A 19974-nucleotide genomic window follows, 5' to 3' on the forward strand; every position below is an offset into this window, starting at 1 on the left:
AAGTGGGGTTCGGCCAAGCCAGGGTATAAATGCCATGACTGTGAACTGAATCCCTCAGTTAAGGCCTCTGACCTGTAGGAACTCAGGCAGGGCTACAGATAAGGTCCTGGGAAACAGGGCCTGGTGCAAGGATGGGGTGAGGCAGATGCTGTGGGGGTTCTGGAAAGGCCAGACCCTCAGGAGGGCGTGTGGGCCAGAGCCCTGGCTCAGGAACACTTCCTTAGGTCCACACCTTCAGGAGGAGGAGCAGAGCTGAGATCTGAGCCCCCTGAACCCCACTGAGTGGAGGCCAGGCAGGCAGGGCAGAGGTAGCAAGGGCAGCTGCCACCTCAGATGGGGTCATCAGTCAGTCTTCCCAGGACTCCCAGACCTGAAGCACCAAGACCATCAGGGAACCTATAGGGTCTGGGGCTGGAGAACCTTGGGCCCAGCTTCATTTGGCCGATTGAGGCCAGATATATGACATGTCCTTGAGCATTTTCTATGTGCTGGGCACTTTATACACATCGTCTCATTCAATCCTCATGACAACCCTGGGAGGTGGGTCCACAAGCCCCATTTTTTATCAGATGAGAAAAGGGAGACACAGAGAGCTAGAGGTTGTCCAAAGTCACGGAGCCAGGAAGTAACAGCTGGGATTCAAACTCAGGTCTGCCCAACTCCAAAACTCTTGCTCTTCACCACCGTGCTTTCCCACCTCCAGGGAGGGAGCTACTGTTTCCCCACCATACAAAGCCCACTATCTGGGGGGAGGAAGGAGCCCCGCCTGTCCTCAGCCTTGCAGCTGGAGGAGCTGGAGAACAGCTTGGGAAGGCGCCAAGCCCTGCAACACCTCCTGGGGAAGCAGCCCTGGGCCAGTGAGGTGTGACAGGCAGGCCCACTGTCCCGGAGGAGCTGTCCAGGGAGCTGGGAGCCAGGCCTGGCCTTCATGCGGAGCCAAAGATGGGCTGCCCCGCACTCTGGGGCCCCAGGCCTGCTCCATCTCGGTGTCCAGTTACGGCCAGCTTGGCGCTTCCCTGGTCACGCCACATTTAGCATTGCCGAGTGAGCAGGCGCCGGGACATCGAGAAGGGGCGATGAGGACTCTTGGAGGGGCGGGAGAGCCTCCGCATCATTCCCCACCAGGACCCCAGCTACCATCCCCCTCTGCCACTCATCCCCTGTGGGACTTGGGGCAAGATCTCTTCCTTCCTTGCCCTCATGACCCCCTCTGCCAAATGAAGGAGATGGCGTAGTTAACAAAGATGTACCCATCCCGGGTTGAGTGCTGGGGAGCCGAAGCCATCCCCCCACATACACACACAGCTCCTGGGACAGCACAGCTTCCCTGCTCTGGCTCAAGGGGGTCTTGGGTAGGATGCATAAATATAAACCTCATGCTTTTTTGCTGCCTGGTCGCCCAGCTTCTCCCACTCCCACCCTCACCCCTAGCAAATGAAGAAACCATAAGAGGAGTGTCAAGGATTCGCTGTGTGATGGGGGCAAATCATTTACACAATGGCCAGCCAGAGCAGACCCTCAGCAAATAGAAGCTTTTATTAGAAAATAACATGGGCAAAAGGAGTGAATTCAAGAAGAGCTGCCCTTTGCAGTTGGTAGAGAAGGCAGAGAGCTGGGGATAATAATAACCAAACCAAAACCTATTGTGGTCGAGTCAATTCTGACTCATAATGGCCCTATAGGACAGAGTAAAACTGCCCCATAGGGCTTCCAAGGAGCGGCTGGTGGATTTGAACTGCTAACCTTTTCCTTAGCAGCCAAGCTCTTAACCACTGTGCCACCAGGGATAATAATAAGCATACGAATGATGGTATTAATGACAGCTGACTATACTATGTACTAAATACTTTCTATGCATGATTTCATCTAATACTCACAGCTCTATGAGGCAGGTGCTATCATTCTCCTTGTGATGATGCTGAAGCTCAGAGAGCTCACTAAGGAAGGGACCGAGCCTGGCTTTGAGCCCTGAGTCCTCTTAACCACTCCTCTGTGCTGAGGACAGGGATCCCCTATAATCCTAGAAGATCTGAGCAGAAAGGACCCTCAGACATCATCTAGTCCAAGCACCTAGCTTTTCAAATGGGGAAACTGAGACTGTGGCAGCAGCCTGCGCAGGTCATAGGTAAGCGCTGGAGCTTGGAGGGCATAGGTGAAAACAGCACATGCTGGACATTGCGCAGTGAGCCGGGGGCATACCCGGTGCTGGCCGGGTCATGGTGCCACCAGGTAACCCAGGACCCTCAAGGCACCGGTTGCACACTGTGGTCATGCTGCTGCGATAAGACCCCAAAGATGCCACGTCAAGCCCAGCCTCCACTGAGGGCTCAGTCCCTTGCAGCCCAGCCCCCACCGCAAGCCTGAGTCTGACTTGTCCCCCAGCTTCTCCCCACCCTTACTGAAGGGAGGCTGCCTGCCTGAATCACATGGCCTACCCTCTTCCTGTGGAGACAAGGAGTCTAAGCCCCAGGAGTCCAAGGCAGGGTCTTCTTCAGGCACAGCCAAGCCCTCCCTCTTCCTAGGGCAGCTATCTGGCTCCCTTGGTTCTCTCCTCACCCATCTATCTCCTCTCTCTCTCTCTCTCTCTCTGCCTTTCTTGCTCTGCATCTCTTGTTGTTTGTCTATTTCCTTCTGTTTCTCTCATTTTTGTCTGTCTGCTTCTCTCTCTGTCTCTCTCTGATGATGGGCTGGAGGCAGGGCCCAGCCCAGGGATGGGGTGGGAGTGCAGGTGGACCTGGGGTTGGTCACCCCTGGATGCTGGTCCTCCCTCTCATCACAGCTGGCTTTCTTCGAGGCCAGGACTGGGTGATGGTGTCGCTGCTCCCGCCTCAGTCTGACGTCACGCTGCCAGGCCCCACCAGACTGGAGGCCGAGCCCCAAGGGGACCTCATGCAGGCACCAGGCCTCCCAGGCTCCCCTGCTTCACAGAGTGTAAGTATCTTGCACCTAGTCCTGGGTTAAGCCACGGCCCGAGGGCTGCACAGGCAGCAGGTGTACAAATCACCCCCTACCCCCTGGAACTCCAGGGTCTGTCTTGTCTCTTCCACTAGGAAGCAAGTAATCAGTGACCCCATGATCCAGAATTGTTCAGATCCAGACTTCTGCCTACCCCTCCAGTCTGGGGCTTTCCCAGGGCAGGGCTGGGTGGAGCCCCATCAGACTTGGGGCTCCCCAGGTTTAGGGGCAGGGTGCCCTCATCAGATCGGGGCTTCCAAGAGTAGGATGTGTCTCCTCCATCATTTGGGGAATCCCTAGAGCCACCCACAGACCCCTTCACCCCAGCACAACGTAGGGTCCAAGCAGATCTGCAGGCCTACCAACCTCTGCTCACAAGCTCTCTACCCTCTGTCCACCCAGAAGCACGCCGGTTTCAGCTGCTCATCCTTTGTGCCTGATGGCCCTGCAGAGAGGGCACCCTCATTGCCCCCACACAGCCCCAGCGTCGCGTCACCAGGCCCCGAGCAAGTGCAGGGCCACTGCCCAGCCGGCCCCAGCCTGGGTGCCTTCCAGCTCTCATCCTCAGACAAGTACCCCAGTGGCTTCAGCTTTGAAGAGGGCCCAGGAGGCAGCCCCGGACGCTTCCTCAAGGGCAGCCATGTGCCTTTCCACCCTTACAAACGGCATTTCCATGAGGACGTCTTCCCTGAGGCCCAGACTGCCCTGGCCCTCGATGGACACTCCTTTAAGACCCCGGGACCACTGGAGACCTTCGAGGAGATCCCCGTGGATGTGGGGGATGCTGAGGGTTTCCTACCTGGCTTCTCAACAGAGGCCTGGTGCAATGGGCTTCCTTACCCCAGCCAGGAGCAAGGCCCCCAAGTCCTGGTGAGTAATAGTGGCCGGTCGGCATCCCACCTACCCCCTTTCCTGGCAACCTAGGAAAAGACCAAATTCCTCGCCTTCTCTTTCCAGGCCTTTCCACTTAGGATCAGTGTGAGCCAGGGAAGCGGCAAGCTCAGAGAGTTAGGGCCTCTCGGCTTCGTGCTAGGCCTCCAGGTCAGCTGGGCGGGGGGAATGCTGACCTGGCCCGGCATGGAGGGGGTAAAATGGGGGAGGCAGGTCAGGCTAAGGAAGCTGGCAGCTTCCCAGAGGCTCCTGAGTCAGAATTCCAGTGTGTGACTTCTGTTTGTTTAAGTGTCAAGAATCCCCAGCCAGACCAGCACACCCATATACAATTGTGAAAAGAAAAACACATTCCAGAGGCTAAAAGAGAGGGTTTAGGGAGAAGCCACAGAGCACAGTTTTCCCTCTCCAGCAACAGCATACAAAGTTGAGAGGACTAGGTCTTCCTGAGGGGTTCTTCCCAGCTACCTTCTTTGGCCAGAGTGGGATCTGAGCATATATTCACAGAAATATCTTGAAGGCACCTTGGAAGGTCAGCATGTCCTTCCACAGCCGTACCCACAAGCTGTGCACCCTTAGGTAAGTGCTTAATCTCTCTGAGCCTTATCTAAAAATTAAGGTGAACAGTATTTGCATTATAGGGTTGTTGAAGATGAAAGCTAAACGAAGCTTTGCTCTTTGCTCCCCAGCTCTGGTTTTGAGGTCCTGCAGGTAGTGAGCCTTGACTGGGTTCAGCCTAGGCTATGCCTACTCCAATGCTCACCAGCCTTCCTCACCTCTTGCTCCCAAACAGGCCCCCATTCCAGCCCCAAGCAACCCCCCTAAAAGCCTATTTCCCAGGCTTGAAAGATAGAGAAAGGGGTTTGGACACCTACTGAATGTGGCCAAGACAGGACCTTGTTCTGGTTCTGGGGCCCTTTGATGGCTTCTCCTCAGGCCCCTTGAACATGACAGCAGCCCACAGTGAGTACCATAGTCTCAGCTACTGTCCCCCAAATGTCCACTTAATGCCAGCCCATGCTCACTCTGCAAGGTGCTTTCTTTTGAGTGTCTGTTTAATCCTCACACCAACTCTCTAAAGAGTTCCCACTATCCCCATTTTGCAGATGAGGAAACTGAGGCTCACAGAGGGCAAGTAACTTGGCCAAGGTGTCCTCTAGCCTGTAAGAGGTGAGGCTGAGATTTGAACTCAAGCTCTTACCCTTCACAGTGGAGAAGAGCTCAGGCCCAGAGACATACCAGCTGGTCGACTGGCTGGGTGACCTCAGGCACATCACTTCCCCTCTTTGGGCTCAGCCCCATCATCTGTCAAATGAGGGGTTTGAACACAAGTGCTCTTGGCCCTTCCAGGCCTAAGATTCTGTGATTACAGCAATCTCTGCATCAGCCACTCCAGGGCAGAAAGAGGTCCCCACTGATTTAACCCTCTGGGCCCAGATGCTGGTGCCCAAAGCCCCTGGTAGCCCCAGGCAAAGTGGTCCTCCTCCTCCAGATCTGGCTCATCAACCAGGATCCAGCTGCTCACCCCTCCTGGCCCTACGCAAGACAGAGCTCTGTCCTAGGTCCAGGGGAACCCACAGTCCCATGGAAATCCAGGGTCTGGCCACCACCACTAGCACAGCTGCAGGCTGCCTGTGCCTAAGGCAAAAAAAATAAATAAACAACCAAGCCCATTGCCGTTGACTCGATTCTGACTCATAGCGACCCTATAGGACAGAGAACTGTCCTATACAGTTTCCAAGGAGCACCTGGTGGATTTGAGCTGCTGACCTTTTCATTAGCAGCCTTAACACTTAACCACTATGCCACCAGGGTTTCCTGCCTAAGACAAAATAGTGTGATAGAGGCCACACAGACCTGCAACTGGGTAAACTCCTTGCAAGAAGGAGTGAAAGCTCTGAGCTGGGGACGGCCAGGAGGTAGAATGAAGAGGACTGGATGGCCGCATTCAGAAAGCCTGGCTGGAGCTGCCCTGGGCTTTGCAGAGAAGGAAGTAACAGAGGCCTGGGGGCCACAGCTGGACAAACCTGTCTGGCCACCTCCCATAGTTCATCCTCCTCCTCCATCCCCACCCACTCTGTAGCTCCTCAGTGGGAATTCTGGAGCTGTGGCCTATTCTGGGTGTCTGGCAAGCCTGCTCTGAGGGACTTTGGGCTGTGAACCAGCAGGCCCTGAGTGAGGCTTGGTAAGCTGAGGTCAGGCACTAGACCCTTGTGCCAGCCTAGAAGATCTCCAGTCCTACCGCAGTTTGAGGGTGACCATTGACAAGCTTCCCCCACTTCTCTAGATAGCCTCAGCCAGGCCCAGCTCCACCACTAACTTGCTGTTGCCCTTAGAAAAATATCTGCCCTTCACTGTTCTTTTCTCCAGGAATAAGCTTCATAGAGGAAGGGGTAGAGGCTGCTTTTGTGCAAAACAAAGATTCAGGACACGGGAAAGAGGAGAAAAATAAAACACAATCTGGTCATCTGCTTTCTCTTCCAGCAGGGGTCGGAGGTCAAGGTCAAGCCCCCAGCTCTGGAGAGTGGTCCTGGGATGTACTGCTACCAGCCCCCCTTGCAGCACATGTACTGCCCCTCCCAGCCCCCCTTCCACCAGGTAGGTCTAGGGCAGGTGGGCAGGCTTCCCTGGGGCCTCAGGATATTATCCTGAGGGCTCTCCAGTGTGTGAGTGTGTATGTGAGTGTGTATGCTCTGGATGGCAGGTAAGGGCACCAGTGACCTGAACCCCATGCTGAGCCACTCGGGGTATGGAGAGGGGGCAGAGGGAGTAAGAGAGCAGTGGTTAATCAGGAGGGAAACAATTGCCCTTCTGTCGGAGCGGATGGGCCTGAGAGGTATCAGACAAGACAGCCAAGCTGAGACTGGGGCAGGGACCAAGACTTGAACCAAAAAGAGAGGGAGGAGGAGAGTCGCCACAGACAGACGGGGCAGAGAGAAAAGGAGTATATAGCACAACCCACCATGGTAAGCCAGGCAGGGAACAATGGGCTCCCGTCTCAGGCTGCCACCATCTTGCTATGTGACCTCGGTCCCTCATTTTCCTTTAGCCTACAGGAAGTGGGCACCAGGTGTGGGGTTAGGGGCCCCTCCGACCTGGACTGCTCCAAGTCTCCACCAGCTTCTGCCCTTTGCCACTTCCCCACCCCACTGCCCAGTCTCAGCTCCTCCCAGATGTTCAGGATGCCAAGTAATTGCCCCACACTGGCATAGGATGGATGTTTTTAAAAAGAGAAAGAAAAGAGACCCAGAGCAGCCAGGCAGCTCCCAGGAGTCACCGGGCAAGATGGAGCAAGTGGTTGCCCATCACCCAGCTCCATCCACCTGCAGCCTCGCACTGAGACAGGCCCTGCCTGTGGAGCAAGTTCTACTCCCAGCTCCTTGGCATTGGTCCTGATCTTGGCAAAGCCAGGGAGACAGGCAGGGGTTGGGGGGAGGGGACAGACTGCCTACTTTGTGGGAGAAAGAAAGAGATGAAGGGAATTAGAGGGAACACGTGAGGGTACACCCTCACTGACTGGAGGGGAATGACCGAAGCCATCCTGAGGCTCAGGGTCTGACCCAGGATAAAGGGTCAGCTTACCCCCAGGGACAGAGCCACAGCAGGGCTAAGGGGCCACCAGACCTTAAATGGCCTCTCCATGTCCCTGCCCTGCTATGATGCCCTCTGCGTTCTACACCCCCTCCCCAAATAAGATGGCCGCACCCAGGGCTTTATGGACCTGGAGAGAGGGTGACTCAGGCACTAAGTGCCTCTTGGGTGACCTGGAAAAAGCATTTCAGCCTGGAGCAGCTGGGGGAGTCAGAGTCTTCTACCCCCCTTCCATAAAACACCATCCCTGACACCACAGCCACTCCCTTTGCCATAAAACCACCTCCTACCCCCACCTGCCCACCACCATGACTGGCCCTTTCAAAAAGCCACTGAAACTCGTAAAGGGTGGCAATGCCCAGCCAGACTCTTGTCCCATCACCACAGCCACCAAAGTATATAAAAGGGCCCGAGAGGAAGGAGATGGAGAAAGGGAGCTTTGAGACATCTGAGATCCTGAATTCAAGATCTCTTGTGAGTCTCCTCAGAGGTCCTCAGATGTCCACATGCTTGGTTCTGCCATTGAGGGAGGGAGGTGGAGCCCATGAGCAGAGAGAGCAGAATCTAGCCTTAGCTCCCTCTCTGGACGTAAATGAATGGGGAGAGGGGAGCAAGAGTCACCTTGGAAACCACTCTGCGCTTTGACCTCTACAGTACTCACCAGGTGGTGGCAGCTACACTGTACCCTACCTGGGCTCCTCGCATTACCCATACCAGCGGATTGCACCCCAGGCCAGCACTGATGGGCACCAGCCTCTCTTCCCAAAACCCATCTACTCCTACAGGTACCTTTCTCTGCACTCTTGGGGTAGAAAGGGAAGGGTGGGGGAGCCCCTGGGGAAACTGAGGCATGGAACCCTCAGGGTAAAACAGTACTGGCAGGGGGTGGATGGCTTCCTGAGAGTGCTGGAGAGAAGATTCGTGCACGGGCAGGGGGGTATACTACATCACCTCTGACCTCTCTTTAACCCTGAGGAGCCATGTCGATGCAGTGCCCTGGGGTGAGCATGTCCCCTTCCCCTCCTCCCCAAATACAGAGAGAAGCAAACCCCCAAAGATCTGCAGGAAGTAAATGAAGGATGAAGTCTCAGTTATTCATCATGCGGCAGATCTGATGGAACTGCTTTGTGGCTGTGGTTTTAAAGGCCAGGCCAGCAGTACCCATCCCATCTGGGAGACCCTTCCATCTATCCTTTCATTCACCCAACTAACAATGACACTCGACCTACTGTGTACCAGGCCCTATGTAGGGTCAGGTCATCAGCCAGTGTGAGCTGAGGGGAAGGAAAAAGAACATAAACATCCGCCAGGAGCACAGAGAAATGGTTCATGGAAGATAGCATGATGTGCAAAAAGGCACACATGCAGTCCTTGGAGTCCAGAAGAACTGGGTTCAAGTCCAGGCCCTGGAATTTACTAGCTGTGAAACCTTAGACAAGTTACTTAAGGCTCTGTTGATTCATCTATACATACAGGGACAGAAGTTTAGGACTCTGGAAAGGATTAAGTGAGAGACCATAGGTACCGTGCCTGGCACATTGTAGGGGCTCAAGAAACCTGAGTTCCCTCCCTTACTATCCCACGCCCATGCAGTTGACTGAGGACTGATTGGGGTAATGGCAGCTTCCGAGCAATGAGTGCCTTCTCTGTGCTAGGCATCGTCCTTAATCTTTACAACTCTGAGATAGCTATTACTTTCTTCACTTCAAAACTGACGAAACAGGCTCAGAGAGGTTAAGACACTCGCCCAAAGTCACACAGCTGGTGAGTGGCTAAGCCAGGATTGCAACCCAGGTCTCTCAGATTCCACAAGACCCTCATGTATCTCCATCCCTGACTTCAGTGGCCATTGAAGCATACTTTCTCATCTCCTCTCCTTTCAACTTCATGGAGCCTCTCACCTATTAATCCTGAAGGAGGTTATTCCTCTACCATTACTCCAGTCATGGGGGCTATGGGTGGGCTCAGAGCCTGGCCAGAGGTTCGGAATCTCAGAGGCTTTCTCTGCCTTCAGCATCCTCATCTTCATGGCCCTTAAGAACAGTAAAACTGGGAGCCTTCCTGTCAGCGAGATCTACAACTTTATGACGGAACACTTTCCTTACTTCAAGGTGAGCCCATGACTGCCCCCCACCACCACTCTCAAGTCCTGGGTAAGACAGGCCTCTCTGGAGCCAGAGGATGCAGCCCTGAGGTGGGAGAAGCATTAAAATGAAAGCTAAGAGGGGGTTTGCCTCCCCATGGGTTTCCTCTTGTTCTCTTCAGAAGGACCAACTTTCTGAAGAAGGGGCTCTGTGTGGGGAGCAGAGAGAGCTCAAGGCGCTCACCCAGGATTATGCAGTAGGCTGGAGTCAGACCTTCCCCAGGTCTAACAGGCAGTGTCAGCCCTGACAGGCTTCAGGGAGTATCTACCTACCTCAAGTGAGGAGAGGGAGTTGGGACGAAATGAGAGGCTATCCCCGCCCCCGTCCCCAGGATACTTCGGGGCTGGAGGAATTTGGGTGGGAGCTGGCCAGCCAAGGTGACATGGGATGCTGGGGCCACAGAGCCCATTGCCTTCCAAGGTGAGATTAGGATCTGCCTCTGTGGGCAGCGGGCTCAGCAGCACTTCTGCCAGAAAGTAGGGTGTGGGCTTCATAGTCTTGGAGTGCCCCAAGGAACTAGCTGGTTTACCTGCCCCTCCCTGTCAGGGGCAGGATCTAGCTCCTGTCATCCCCAGAGAGGATTTCTAGGGGATATGCCCAACTCCCGCCATAGAAGCAGGACAGGTGCCCTTCTGCCCAGATGCATAAACACACCAGAGAAGGCCATCCATTTGCCCAAGATCACACAGTAGCTGGGATCAGTTGCTGAGTTGAGATATTTAGCTTCACAAATCACCCACATCCCCTCCCTCCCTACCCCTCACACAATGCACCCCTTCTAGCACAGACCCCTTCTTCTGGAGAAGGGGGGAGACCAGAGCTTTGTGTGAGGAGTACGTTCTCTAGGAAGGACAAGTTCATCTGCTACCCAGGCAGAGGGTGGAAGCTGAGGTCAAGGCAATCCAGAACTCAGCTCCACCTGCCAGTGGGTGAGTCCCACCCCCTCCATCCACCCAATTGTCCTGCCTGGGGATAATTTGAGGCTAAGATTCAAACAAGTTTGGTCTTGCTGAGCTGCCATCCACTGGGGAGGGGGCAAAATGGCCAGGGTGGTCTGGCCAGAATGGAAAAGTATGGTGATTCACCAGCGATTTGGGAAGAGAGGGGAGGAAGGAGGGAAGGAGAGTTGTCTCTGATACATGAGAAGCATCAGAGCCCATCTCCAGGGCTGCCCCCCACACCCTAGCAGGCCAGGGACAGAATGAGCCTAACACCCAAGGCTTTTGGAGGGCCCTCTAGGGCTTCAAGGGACTGGGCCAGGGAGGGAAGTGAGGCCCCTGCCCTATTCCTCTCAGCCTCCCCTCCCTGCCAACTCCCTGCCTGGCCCCCAGCCCCTCCCTGCATCTCATCTTCCTGGCTTAATTATTTTTCCTGGGAGCTGTGTAATCCCTGTTTTATGGGGCTGAAGAGCGAAGAGGTCTAACAGCTTTTTTTTTTTTTTTGGTTCTAGTTGTTGTTCTTAGCCAGTTGCATCACTCCCTCACTCCCAGGTTTACATTTGACTTCAGAGAGAAAGCATCTGTGAAGATGGGACAGGGACCAGATGGCAAGGCAGGCCTGTGGGGTGAATTTGGCAGGGACTTTAACCGGGGGACAGAGCTGGAGTCTGGACTCTGTCACTGCCTTTTTGTGTGATATAGGGCTAGGCTTTCTTCTCTGGGCCTCAGTTTCCCAATCCGTAAAATGGTTGGGTTGGAGCAGTTGAGGGGAACACAAGATTCTTTCCAACTCTGATAGTTCTCTGGCCCACTTAAGGAATTAATTCCACCATCCCCTGCCCCCACCATCCCCACTCCCCATTTGAAGGTCATTTTTCTGGGCAAGGACAGAGTGGACCCTGAGGTGGGCAGCACTCATGCCCAAGGTAGCTGAGGTGAGTGACTTGTAGCCCCATGAATCAAGGATGTGGGACTGGCTGGGGTGGGGGCTGCCTTGGCATCTCAAAGTCACAGGTTTATGGGGCCATAAAAGGGCCCAGTGCCCATTAATTCTGCCCATGGGGTGACACATCCTTGACTTCTTGTGGGGACTGTCCTGGGAGTTGAAGGTGAATCCCCAGCCGGCTGGTCTGGTGGCTTGAGAATCCTCCCTCATGACCCAGGAAGCCTTGGGGGTCATCTCAACCAGACCGCTGCCCTGGGCCAGTTGCCCCCCACCCCCCAGGAAGGCTCCAGCAGCTCCTGCCAGCAACTTGCAGTACACTGACATCAGTGCCTGGTTCTGCTGGGCGTGACTCGGATCAGCTCTTCCCTGGGGCAAGTGAGCTGGTGAGGAGGGAGTGGCCGCCCCTCATTAAGCAGCAATTTCAGGCTGGAAAGGAGAGGAATAAGGGGATAAGGGCGGAGGGGCCCCATTGGCCAAGGGAGTCTTCTGCCACAGTCAGCCGCTGCTGGATCAGGGCTGCCACAGAGCCTGGAAGAGACCCAGAGGTGGTGGGCAGAAGGGGTGCCCACTGGCACCCCTGCCACCGCCTGTCACCCATTGAGTCAGCCTAATGGTTTTTACAGCCCTCCCTGGGCACAATTACTGCACTGGTGGCATGACTCCTAATGGGTGTTTATTCTGTTGGCACGAGCACCCCCAGCCGGAGGGCTGGCCTCCCCATTAGGGCACGCCACCCAGGGCACACTCAAGCAAACACTCCCGCCCACACACTCATACGCTCATTGGTACTCATACATCCCCAGAGAGACTTTTTCCCACACACTCATCCTCAGAGACACACACGCGTCCCCACAGTCTGTCCCCACAGTCTGTCCCCACACTCCAAGGAAGTCACAGACCCAGACCCAGGAGTCTGATCACTCCAGGGAGACACACTTAAGGGATATGCCCAGTCTCTCTCTCTCTGTCTCTTTCTTAAACCAAAACCCAGTCTCTTAGTTTGCTAGTGCGCTATACAGAAATACAAGTGGGTGGCTCTAGCAAACGGAAATTTATTTTCTCAGTTTAGGAGGCTAGAAGTCTGAATTCAGAGCACCGGCTCTAGGGGAAGTCTCTCTCTGTCCGCTCTGAGGGAAAATCCTTTTCTCTTTCAGCTTCTCTTCCTTGGTTCCTTGGTGATCTCCACGTGGCGTCAGTCTGTCCCCATTTGTGCTTCCTTGCTTCTCTGCCTAATCTGCTCCTTTTCTATCTCAAAAGTGATTGGCTTAAAACACACCCTATGCTGATAATAGCCTCATCGACATAACAAAGAAAATCCTATTCCCAAATGATATCACATCCACAGATATGGGGTTAGAATTTGAAGCACATATTTTGGGGGTACACAATTCAATTCATAACACCCATACACTCGCACACACACCCATGTGCAATTACATAGTCACAGGTGCACACACCCAAACACTCCCCAGCCTCACCCATCTTTCTTTTCTCCCAGGTTTACCCCTAAATGGGATGAGGCAGACCCAGGAGAGGAGTGTTGCATAGTCTCCCCTAACTCCCTCTCCACAGCTGGCACAGGAGAACTCAGAGTAGTGAGTTCCCTGTCCACAGAGGAGTCCAAGCACAGGACTGAAGACCCAGTGGGGAGGGTCCCAACTTCAGATGAGGAATGAGCCAGGAAGTCTCTGTAGCCCCTGCCAGCCCTGCCTTTATGAATCGCCTTGGCAATCCTCTGCAGGTTTAGGGGGCCAGGGATGATGGTAGGATGAAGGCAGATTTTAGATGAAAACTTGTGGCCAAGGTTCCTGTTCACTCTTTTTCCACCACTTAAATGTGCAGAGCGTGGGCTTGAGAAGAGAGGCCGACCCCAGAGTGGGTGGCAGTTCTATGCCCAGAGGGCAAAAGAGTTTTCAGGAGCCCAGGCCCCAGGGTGGCTCTGGCCACCTGAACCTGGCCTGAATTCTTGCATGCTCTGCTCTGGCAGACGGCGCCTGATGGCTGGAAGAATTCTGTTCGCCACAACCTGTCTCTGAACAAGTGCTTCGAGAAGGTGGAGAACAAATCGGGAAGTTCCTCTCGAAAAGGCTGCCTGTGGGCCCTCAATCCAGCCAAGATTGATAAGATGCAGGAGGAGCTGCAGAAGTGGAAGAGGAAAGACCCCATTGCTGTGCGCAAAAGCATGGCCAAGCCAGGTGGGAGGACCAGCGTGCAGAGAGGACTGAGAGGGGAGCATTGAGAGGAAAGGCTGGGCAGGGAGAATTGATGAGTAAGGGAAGGGCTGGCTCCAGCCACTGACTGGGTTCCAAGGCTGGGGGTGAGGGAGATTCTGGGGGAAAGGGAGGTCTCAAGACCCTGGCATTGGGGGAGCGCTCAGCCATCAAGGCTCATGGTATTCCTTCTCTCTCGGGCCTTTTCAGAAGAGCTGGACAGCCTCATTGGAGACAAGAGGGAGAAGCTGGGCTCCCCGCTGCTGGGCTGCCCACCCCCTGGGCTGGCAGGCTCAGGCCCTATCCGGCCCCTGGCACCCCCAGCTGGGCTCTCCCAGCCACTGCACCCACTGCACCCCACGGCAGGCCCTATTCCTGGCAAGAACCCCCTGCAGAACCTATTCGGGGGACACGTACCCTCCTGCTATGGGCAGACATACTCACACCTCTCAACGGGCCTGGCCCCTCCAGGGCCCCCGCAGCCTTTGTTCCCGCAGCCAGATGGGCACCTTGAGCTGCGGGCCCAGCCAGGCACCCCCCAGGACTCACCTCTGCCTGCCCACACCCCACCCAGCCATAGCGCCAAGCTGCTGGCTGAGCCTTCCCCTGCCAGGACCGTGCATGACACCCTGCTGCCAGACGGAGACCTTGGCACTGACCTGGATGCTATCAACCCCTCTCTCACCGACTTTGACTTCCAGGGTGAGCTGGGGATGGGAAAGAGGAGGTGGGACAGGACTGGAGAGGTGCACCTGGCCACGTGGCCTATCCTCTCCTGGTCTTCAGGCAGCCAGGTTTCTGGTCAACTGAAGCAGAGCAGGCCTAAGCTGGCAGGGTGTGTCAAGCTCCCTGCCATCCAGAGCATGGGACAAAGAAGAATGCCCTTGCCATTTCCCTCTACCTGGTGTCTGTGAACGTGTTCCAACTATTACCATCGTCAAACCACTCTCAACTCTGGATAGGCTGGAAAGGGTCTGACGTTCTATTTCATACTTAGTTGTGAGTGACTGATAGTCTGACATTACTAGAATCATTTGCATTTTCCCAGAGTCCATCTTTTAATCTAAAAATAGGAGAGAGACCCTTCCTGTGGTGGAATAGAAGGCCTCAGAGCTGGGCAGGTTGGGTAGAGATTTGGGGGTAGGAGTCCAGGGACAGGTTTTATCCATTATACTCCATCTTACCTGCTCCATCTCTGCATAGGGCGAAGCCCACCTATTCCCATCTAAACTCCAGCGCACTCCCAGGCCCTGGTGTATAAGAGGCTGGAGGGCCAATCCAGGCCTCAGACCCTCTGTGTGCCCTGGGGTGGGTAATATCCACAAGCAGGTGAAGGCAGCCTACCCTCTGAGGGTTCCCAGTCTAATGAGAAGACTGCCCAGGTCTTGGGAAGCTATTGTTAGAAAAGTGCAGCTGGACCCTTGCCTTTCCCCAGTCCAGAGAGGAGGGCAGGGCTCAAGCAGCTCCAGAAGAAGCTATGGACATGTGGGATGGAATAACATATACTTGAGCCCCTACTAAATAGCAGGCACCATGCCAGTCCTTTTACATGGGCCCTCATCAGGACCGATAAGACAGGAGGGATTCTTAAACCCATTTCACAGACAAGTAACTTACTCAAGGTTGAGTAACTTACTCAAGATCATGTAGTTAGAATGGGGGAGAAGTTGGATTTGAACCTAGGCAGCTGGAGTCCAAGCCAGGGTTTAGCCAGGCTTCTTCCTCCAGACCCTGCAGCCCCAATACCCCGGGCAGGAACCTCAGGCCCTGGTCTTCATGCAGGTCGCACAGCACAGAGAGGGGGATCAAGTGTCCACACTGCTTGCTCCCCAGAGTCAGGTGTGCTTCCAGCTCTGCTCCCATCCCCTGGGCCCTGCAGTGGAGGAAGCCCAGGCAACCATGCCCAACCTACCTCATTGGGCCCATCAATGTATCGTGGGAAGATACTTTCTCTGGGCTGCAGATCCACCTTGCTTGGAAGCCTGGGCAGGAGCCAGGATGAAGAGTTCCCAGGGCTCCCTCCCTAGGCTAACCCCAGAGTGTACAGCATTTGCATCAAACTGTCCAGTAGGCAGCCCTCAAATCCTTGACCCTCCTCCAAAAAGAGCTACCAGGCAGGCCACCCGAGTTCATGGCTTTCAGACCCTACTACATAGAAAGAGGAACCTGAGGTTCAGAGAGCTTCGGCAACTGCCTGAGGTCACACAGCTAGTTCCAGGGTCTGTGCCCCAGTCAATATTACCCCAGTCCTGCTCTCTGCAGCACACGAGAGCCACTGGGGGCGGGGGAATGCATACAGGGCTCCTTTAGTGCTTCCTGGTGACATCTGTTTCTCTCCTTCCCTCCTCCTCCAACCAGGAAATCTGTGGGAACAGCTGAAGGATGACAGCTTGGCCCTGGACCCCCTGGTACTGGTGACCTCGTCCCCGACATCATCTTCCATACCACCACCCCCGCCACCACCCCATTGCTTCCCCTCTGGGCCCTGCCTGGCAGAGACAGGCAGTGGAGCGGGTGAGCTCGCACCAGCAGACAGCGGGGATTCTGGGGCACTGGGTGACCTGCACCTCACCACCCTCTACTCGGCCTTCATGGAGCTGGAGCCCACGCCCCCCACAGCCCCTGCTGGCTCCTCTGTGTACCTCAGCCCCAGCTCCAAGCCCATGGCCCTGGCATGAGCTGTGCCTGGCATTAGCTCCAGCCTTTGCCTGGCCCAGAAGTCCCAGCTGGCTGCCCACATTGGGCTCATCCGAAAGGTCAAGGAAGGAAAACACTACCTATCCCTTATGCCACTAAGCCAACTTGTTTTTTTAGCTGGCAGCAGGGGGTGAAGAGGACACCACCCCAGGATGCTGTCCCTCACACATTTCTGCCACCTGGTGGGCCAGCTCCTCACTCAGAGCCCCTGAAGAGCAAGTTTTGGAGCAGGAAGAAAACACTCATCCTAGCTCACCGACATCCACACTTGAACCCACATGCACACACAGAATTAGGCAGACACACACCCATCCACACGCCTTATAGCCCAGAGGAGTTAACTCTACATCACAGAGAGCCTGGCTTCATTTCTGGGGCAGCTGAGAGCTGAGGGTTTTGGTTACCAAAAGCGCAGAGCCCCCATGCCAGGTCAAAGACCACCCCAGAACCCCATTCTGACATCAGCACTCTGCAGGCTGTCCGCCTTCAGGCATGTTCTTTCCCAGAAGCTCCCTGTATTTATTCCCCCATCTTTATCCCAACAACCCAGGAAGGAGGGGGAGATATAAAGCCTCTCCCCAAGCTGTCTGTGGGCACCCCAGGGGGAATGGGGACCTGAGATCCTGCCACTTAGCAGCACCTACTCCATCCAGGCTCTACCTATCTTCAACGTGTGCTCCATCCAGCCTCCCCTGGGTGACACACAGGAGGGGGCAACGTCCACTCCAGGACCAATCTGAGCCCAATTCCGACACAAAGTGTTTGGAAAAGCCCTTGCCCTTAGAAACTTGAATGTGTCCTCTCCTCCCAGTCCTGGAGGCAGAAAGGGCCCCCTCTGAGTCACCACAGTCTCACTCCTTCTCTATAAAGTCATTCACGTAGTTTAGTCCCAGCTCACTAGTTACTTCCAATTGTCTCAGGCAGATGGCATTGGTCCAGGGAAGGGATGCCTGCCTGGTACAGGCTGGCAGGGGAGCACTATACCCTCCCTCCCCCTCTCTGCAACCAGCTTTGACAGCTTGGCAGGCCCAGGATACCCAGGAAGCACAAGGGACTCCCCTGAAGCTAAGGGGTATGGCGCAGGTACCCGCCTTTTCTGCCCTAAAGCTTAACCCCACCAACTGGGAGCCTCAGTTTACCCTGGGTTTGGGGGTGACAAGAACCCCCACAGGTTGGCCCCAGGTTCAAATGAGGCACAGGCAGACCCCTTGATAGCCTGCCATTGTCCCCTGTCCTGAAACAATAAAGCAAGTGCCTTGTGATCTCAGCTATCGTGCCTTCATTTCTGGACCTCCCCTCCTGGGCAGAAAGGCCAGGCCACATGGATTGTAGGCCCCTGGGCCTGTGAGGTCACCCTACCCCCACCCAGGACTGGGAAGTTTCAAAATCCAAAGAGGGAGACATCTAGGAGGACTTCCTGAGCGGCCCTGAAAGGATGAGGGAACAGGTAGGCAGGGAGGCAGGAAGAGGCTGGCCTGCAGGGAGGGAGGGAGAGATGAGCCTTCTAGGGCCCTCCTCCTACACCTCTTCCTTCTGAGGCCTGCCTCCTCCTCCTCCCACTCCCATACTACCTCCCTACTCAAGAAGGGGTCCCTGCCCTGTCCAGGCTGTGTCTTCCTGCCCCCTACCTGTCCCCCGCTGTAAGAGATGCTGTCAATTTGATCACACTGGGGGGCTCAGGGTGACATGGGTGGAGCATACTCTGGTGCTATTGGTGTAGTGGTTAAGAGCTATGGCTGCTAACCAAAGGGGTCAGCACTTTGAATCCACCAACCACTCCTTGGAAACCGTATGGGCCAGTTCTACTCTGCCCTATAAGGTCACTATGAGTCGGAATCAACTTGATGGCAATGATTTTTTTTTTTTTGGTATGCGCACTGCTGGTCTGGGAGGGTGGTTCCGTGGTTCAGACTCACCTCCCAGGTACTACCTACCTTCAGGTAGCTGATCTTGTCATCAAAACGCCTGAATTTTGCCTGAAAGGGTATGGGGCAGGTGTTGGTAAGTTTGGAGCCAAAAGCACATATATGAACCTCAGGTCTCCAAGCAGCCACAGGTGACTTCTGCTTACAGACTTTTTACAGAAGCCAGACCTGCCCCATAGGACAGCTTTGAGGAAGATCCCATAATAGAACTCCACCCTACAACAGCGCCCTCCCTCCCACAGGCTCTAGGGCTGAGTCCGGGGCTACAGGGGTAGTGTGGGCTAGGGAATGGGAAAAAGCATGGCCACTGGTGTACCCAAGAAGAGCCACCGAGCTGTAGAGAAAGGAGGTGAAAGCCCTCTGCTAAGCCTGCAGGTGATGATGGACCCCAGCTCTGCTCAACTGTGGGCCTGCATCATGAAGCCCAAACCCTCAAGGAAAGCACTAGTGTTTCATTGGAGGACTTAACTGGGACCCACTTCCTTGCTTTGGACCCTGGGTGCTCAGACAAACCTAGCCTACACTACCAGCCTAGGTGATAAGCAGATGGCATCTCCTCCAGACGCCCTCAGTGGGAGGCCCACACAGCACACCTAGGCATGAGCACAAATAAAACAGGTGGCAAGCAGCTCACTTTTGGGTCTGGTGTTTGTCATCAGACAGGCCCTCAGACTTAAAACTAGGCCCCAGCTCCACTCCCTCACTTCCGCTCATATGGTGCCCCCTACTGGCCACCCCACACCAGCAGTTTAACCAATCTGAACGGACGCAGGGTCTGGATGCCCCTTTTGGAACAGGAGAAATTAAACTTTTGCTCAACCACTCTAAACCTGAAGGTTCTAAACCTGGTTGTAATTCACAGGTTCTTAAACTTGGATGGGAAAAAAGTTACATTATCATTTTCACTAATCTCTAGCTGAATTTCCCTCAATTATGAATGTCGGTAAAAAGTCACAATAGCAGAAGTACCTGTGACATTGTCATTACAAATTATATTACATTACAGGTATTGATAGATAGATGATTAGATAAAGAGAGAGAGAGATGATAGATAGATAGATAGATAGATAGATAGATAGATAGATAGATAGATGGATGGATGGATGGATGGATGGATGGATGGATGGATGGATGGATGGATGGATAGATAGATAGATAGATAGATAGACAGACAGATAGATAAACCCACTGCCATGGAGTTGATTCTGACTATAGCAACGCCATATAGTTTCTAAGGCTATAAATCTCTATAGAAGCAGATTACATCTTTCTCCCGAGGAGCCACTGGTGGTTTCAAACTGCCGACCTTTCGGTTAGCAGTCGATCGCTTTAACCACTATGTCACCAGGGCTCCATATTTATGCATATATATATATACACATTTTTTTTTCAGTATGAAGAAGCCCTGGTGGTGCAATGGTTAAGTGCTTGGCTACTAACCAAAAGGCCAAGGGTTCAAACCCACTGCTCCACAGGAGAAAAGACTTGGTGATTTGCTCCTGTAAAGACTTTAGCCCAGGATAGCTCTGCTCTAAACTGAATAGAATCCACTCAACAGCACACAACAACAACTAGATAGGTAGATAATTGAAAGACAGACATACACACACATAATATGTAATATTTAAGGTTTTAAAATACATAAAATATATAGGATTACTATATATTACATATGTATAA

At 54.2% G+C, this 19974-nt stretch overlaps 1 protein-coding gene across 1 annotated transcript; it reads left to right on the top strand.

Moving 5' to 3' along the window:
• Positions 1-2808: 2808 nt before the first annotated feature.
• Positions 2809-16350, top strand: FOXN1 (forkhead box N1). The gene is made up of 8 exons (XM_003416901.4): positions 2809-2931; positions 3358-3825; positions 6331-6441; positions 8089-8219; positions 9449-9545; positions 13450-13657; positions 13883-14374; positions 16031-16350. The coding sequence occupies exons 1-8, from the start codon at positions 2809-2811 to the stop codon at positions 16348-16350; spliced, it is 1950 nt and encodes a 649-aa protein (XP_003416949.1).
• Positions 16351-19974: the final 3624 nt, after the last annotated feature.

The sequence above is a fragment of the Loxodonta africana genome, chromosome 18 (assembly GCF_030014295.1).
Source record: "Loxodonta africana isolate mLoxAfr1 chromosome 18, mLoxAfr1.hap2, whole genome shotgun sequence".
NCBI lineage: Eukaryota > Metazoa > Chordata > Mammalia > Proboscidea > Elephantidae > Loxodonta > Loxodonta africana.

Coding starts and splice junctions, on each gene's coding strand:
- FOXN1 (XM_003416901.4), top strand. CDS start 2,809: ATGGTGTCGCTGCTCCCGCCTCAGTCTGACGTCACGCTGCCAGGCCCC. Junction 2,932..3,357: donor GCTCCCCTGCTTCACAGAGT/GTAAGTATCTTG, acceptor CTGTCCACCCAG/AAGCACGCCGGTTTCAGCTG. Junction 13,658..13,882: donor CAAAAGCATGGCCAAGCCAG/GTGGGAGGACCA, acceptor GGGCCTTTTCAG/AAGAGCTGGACAGCCTCATT.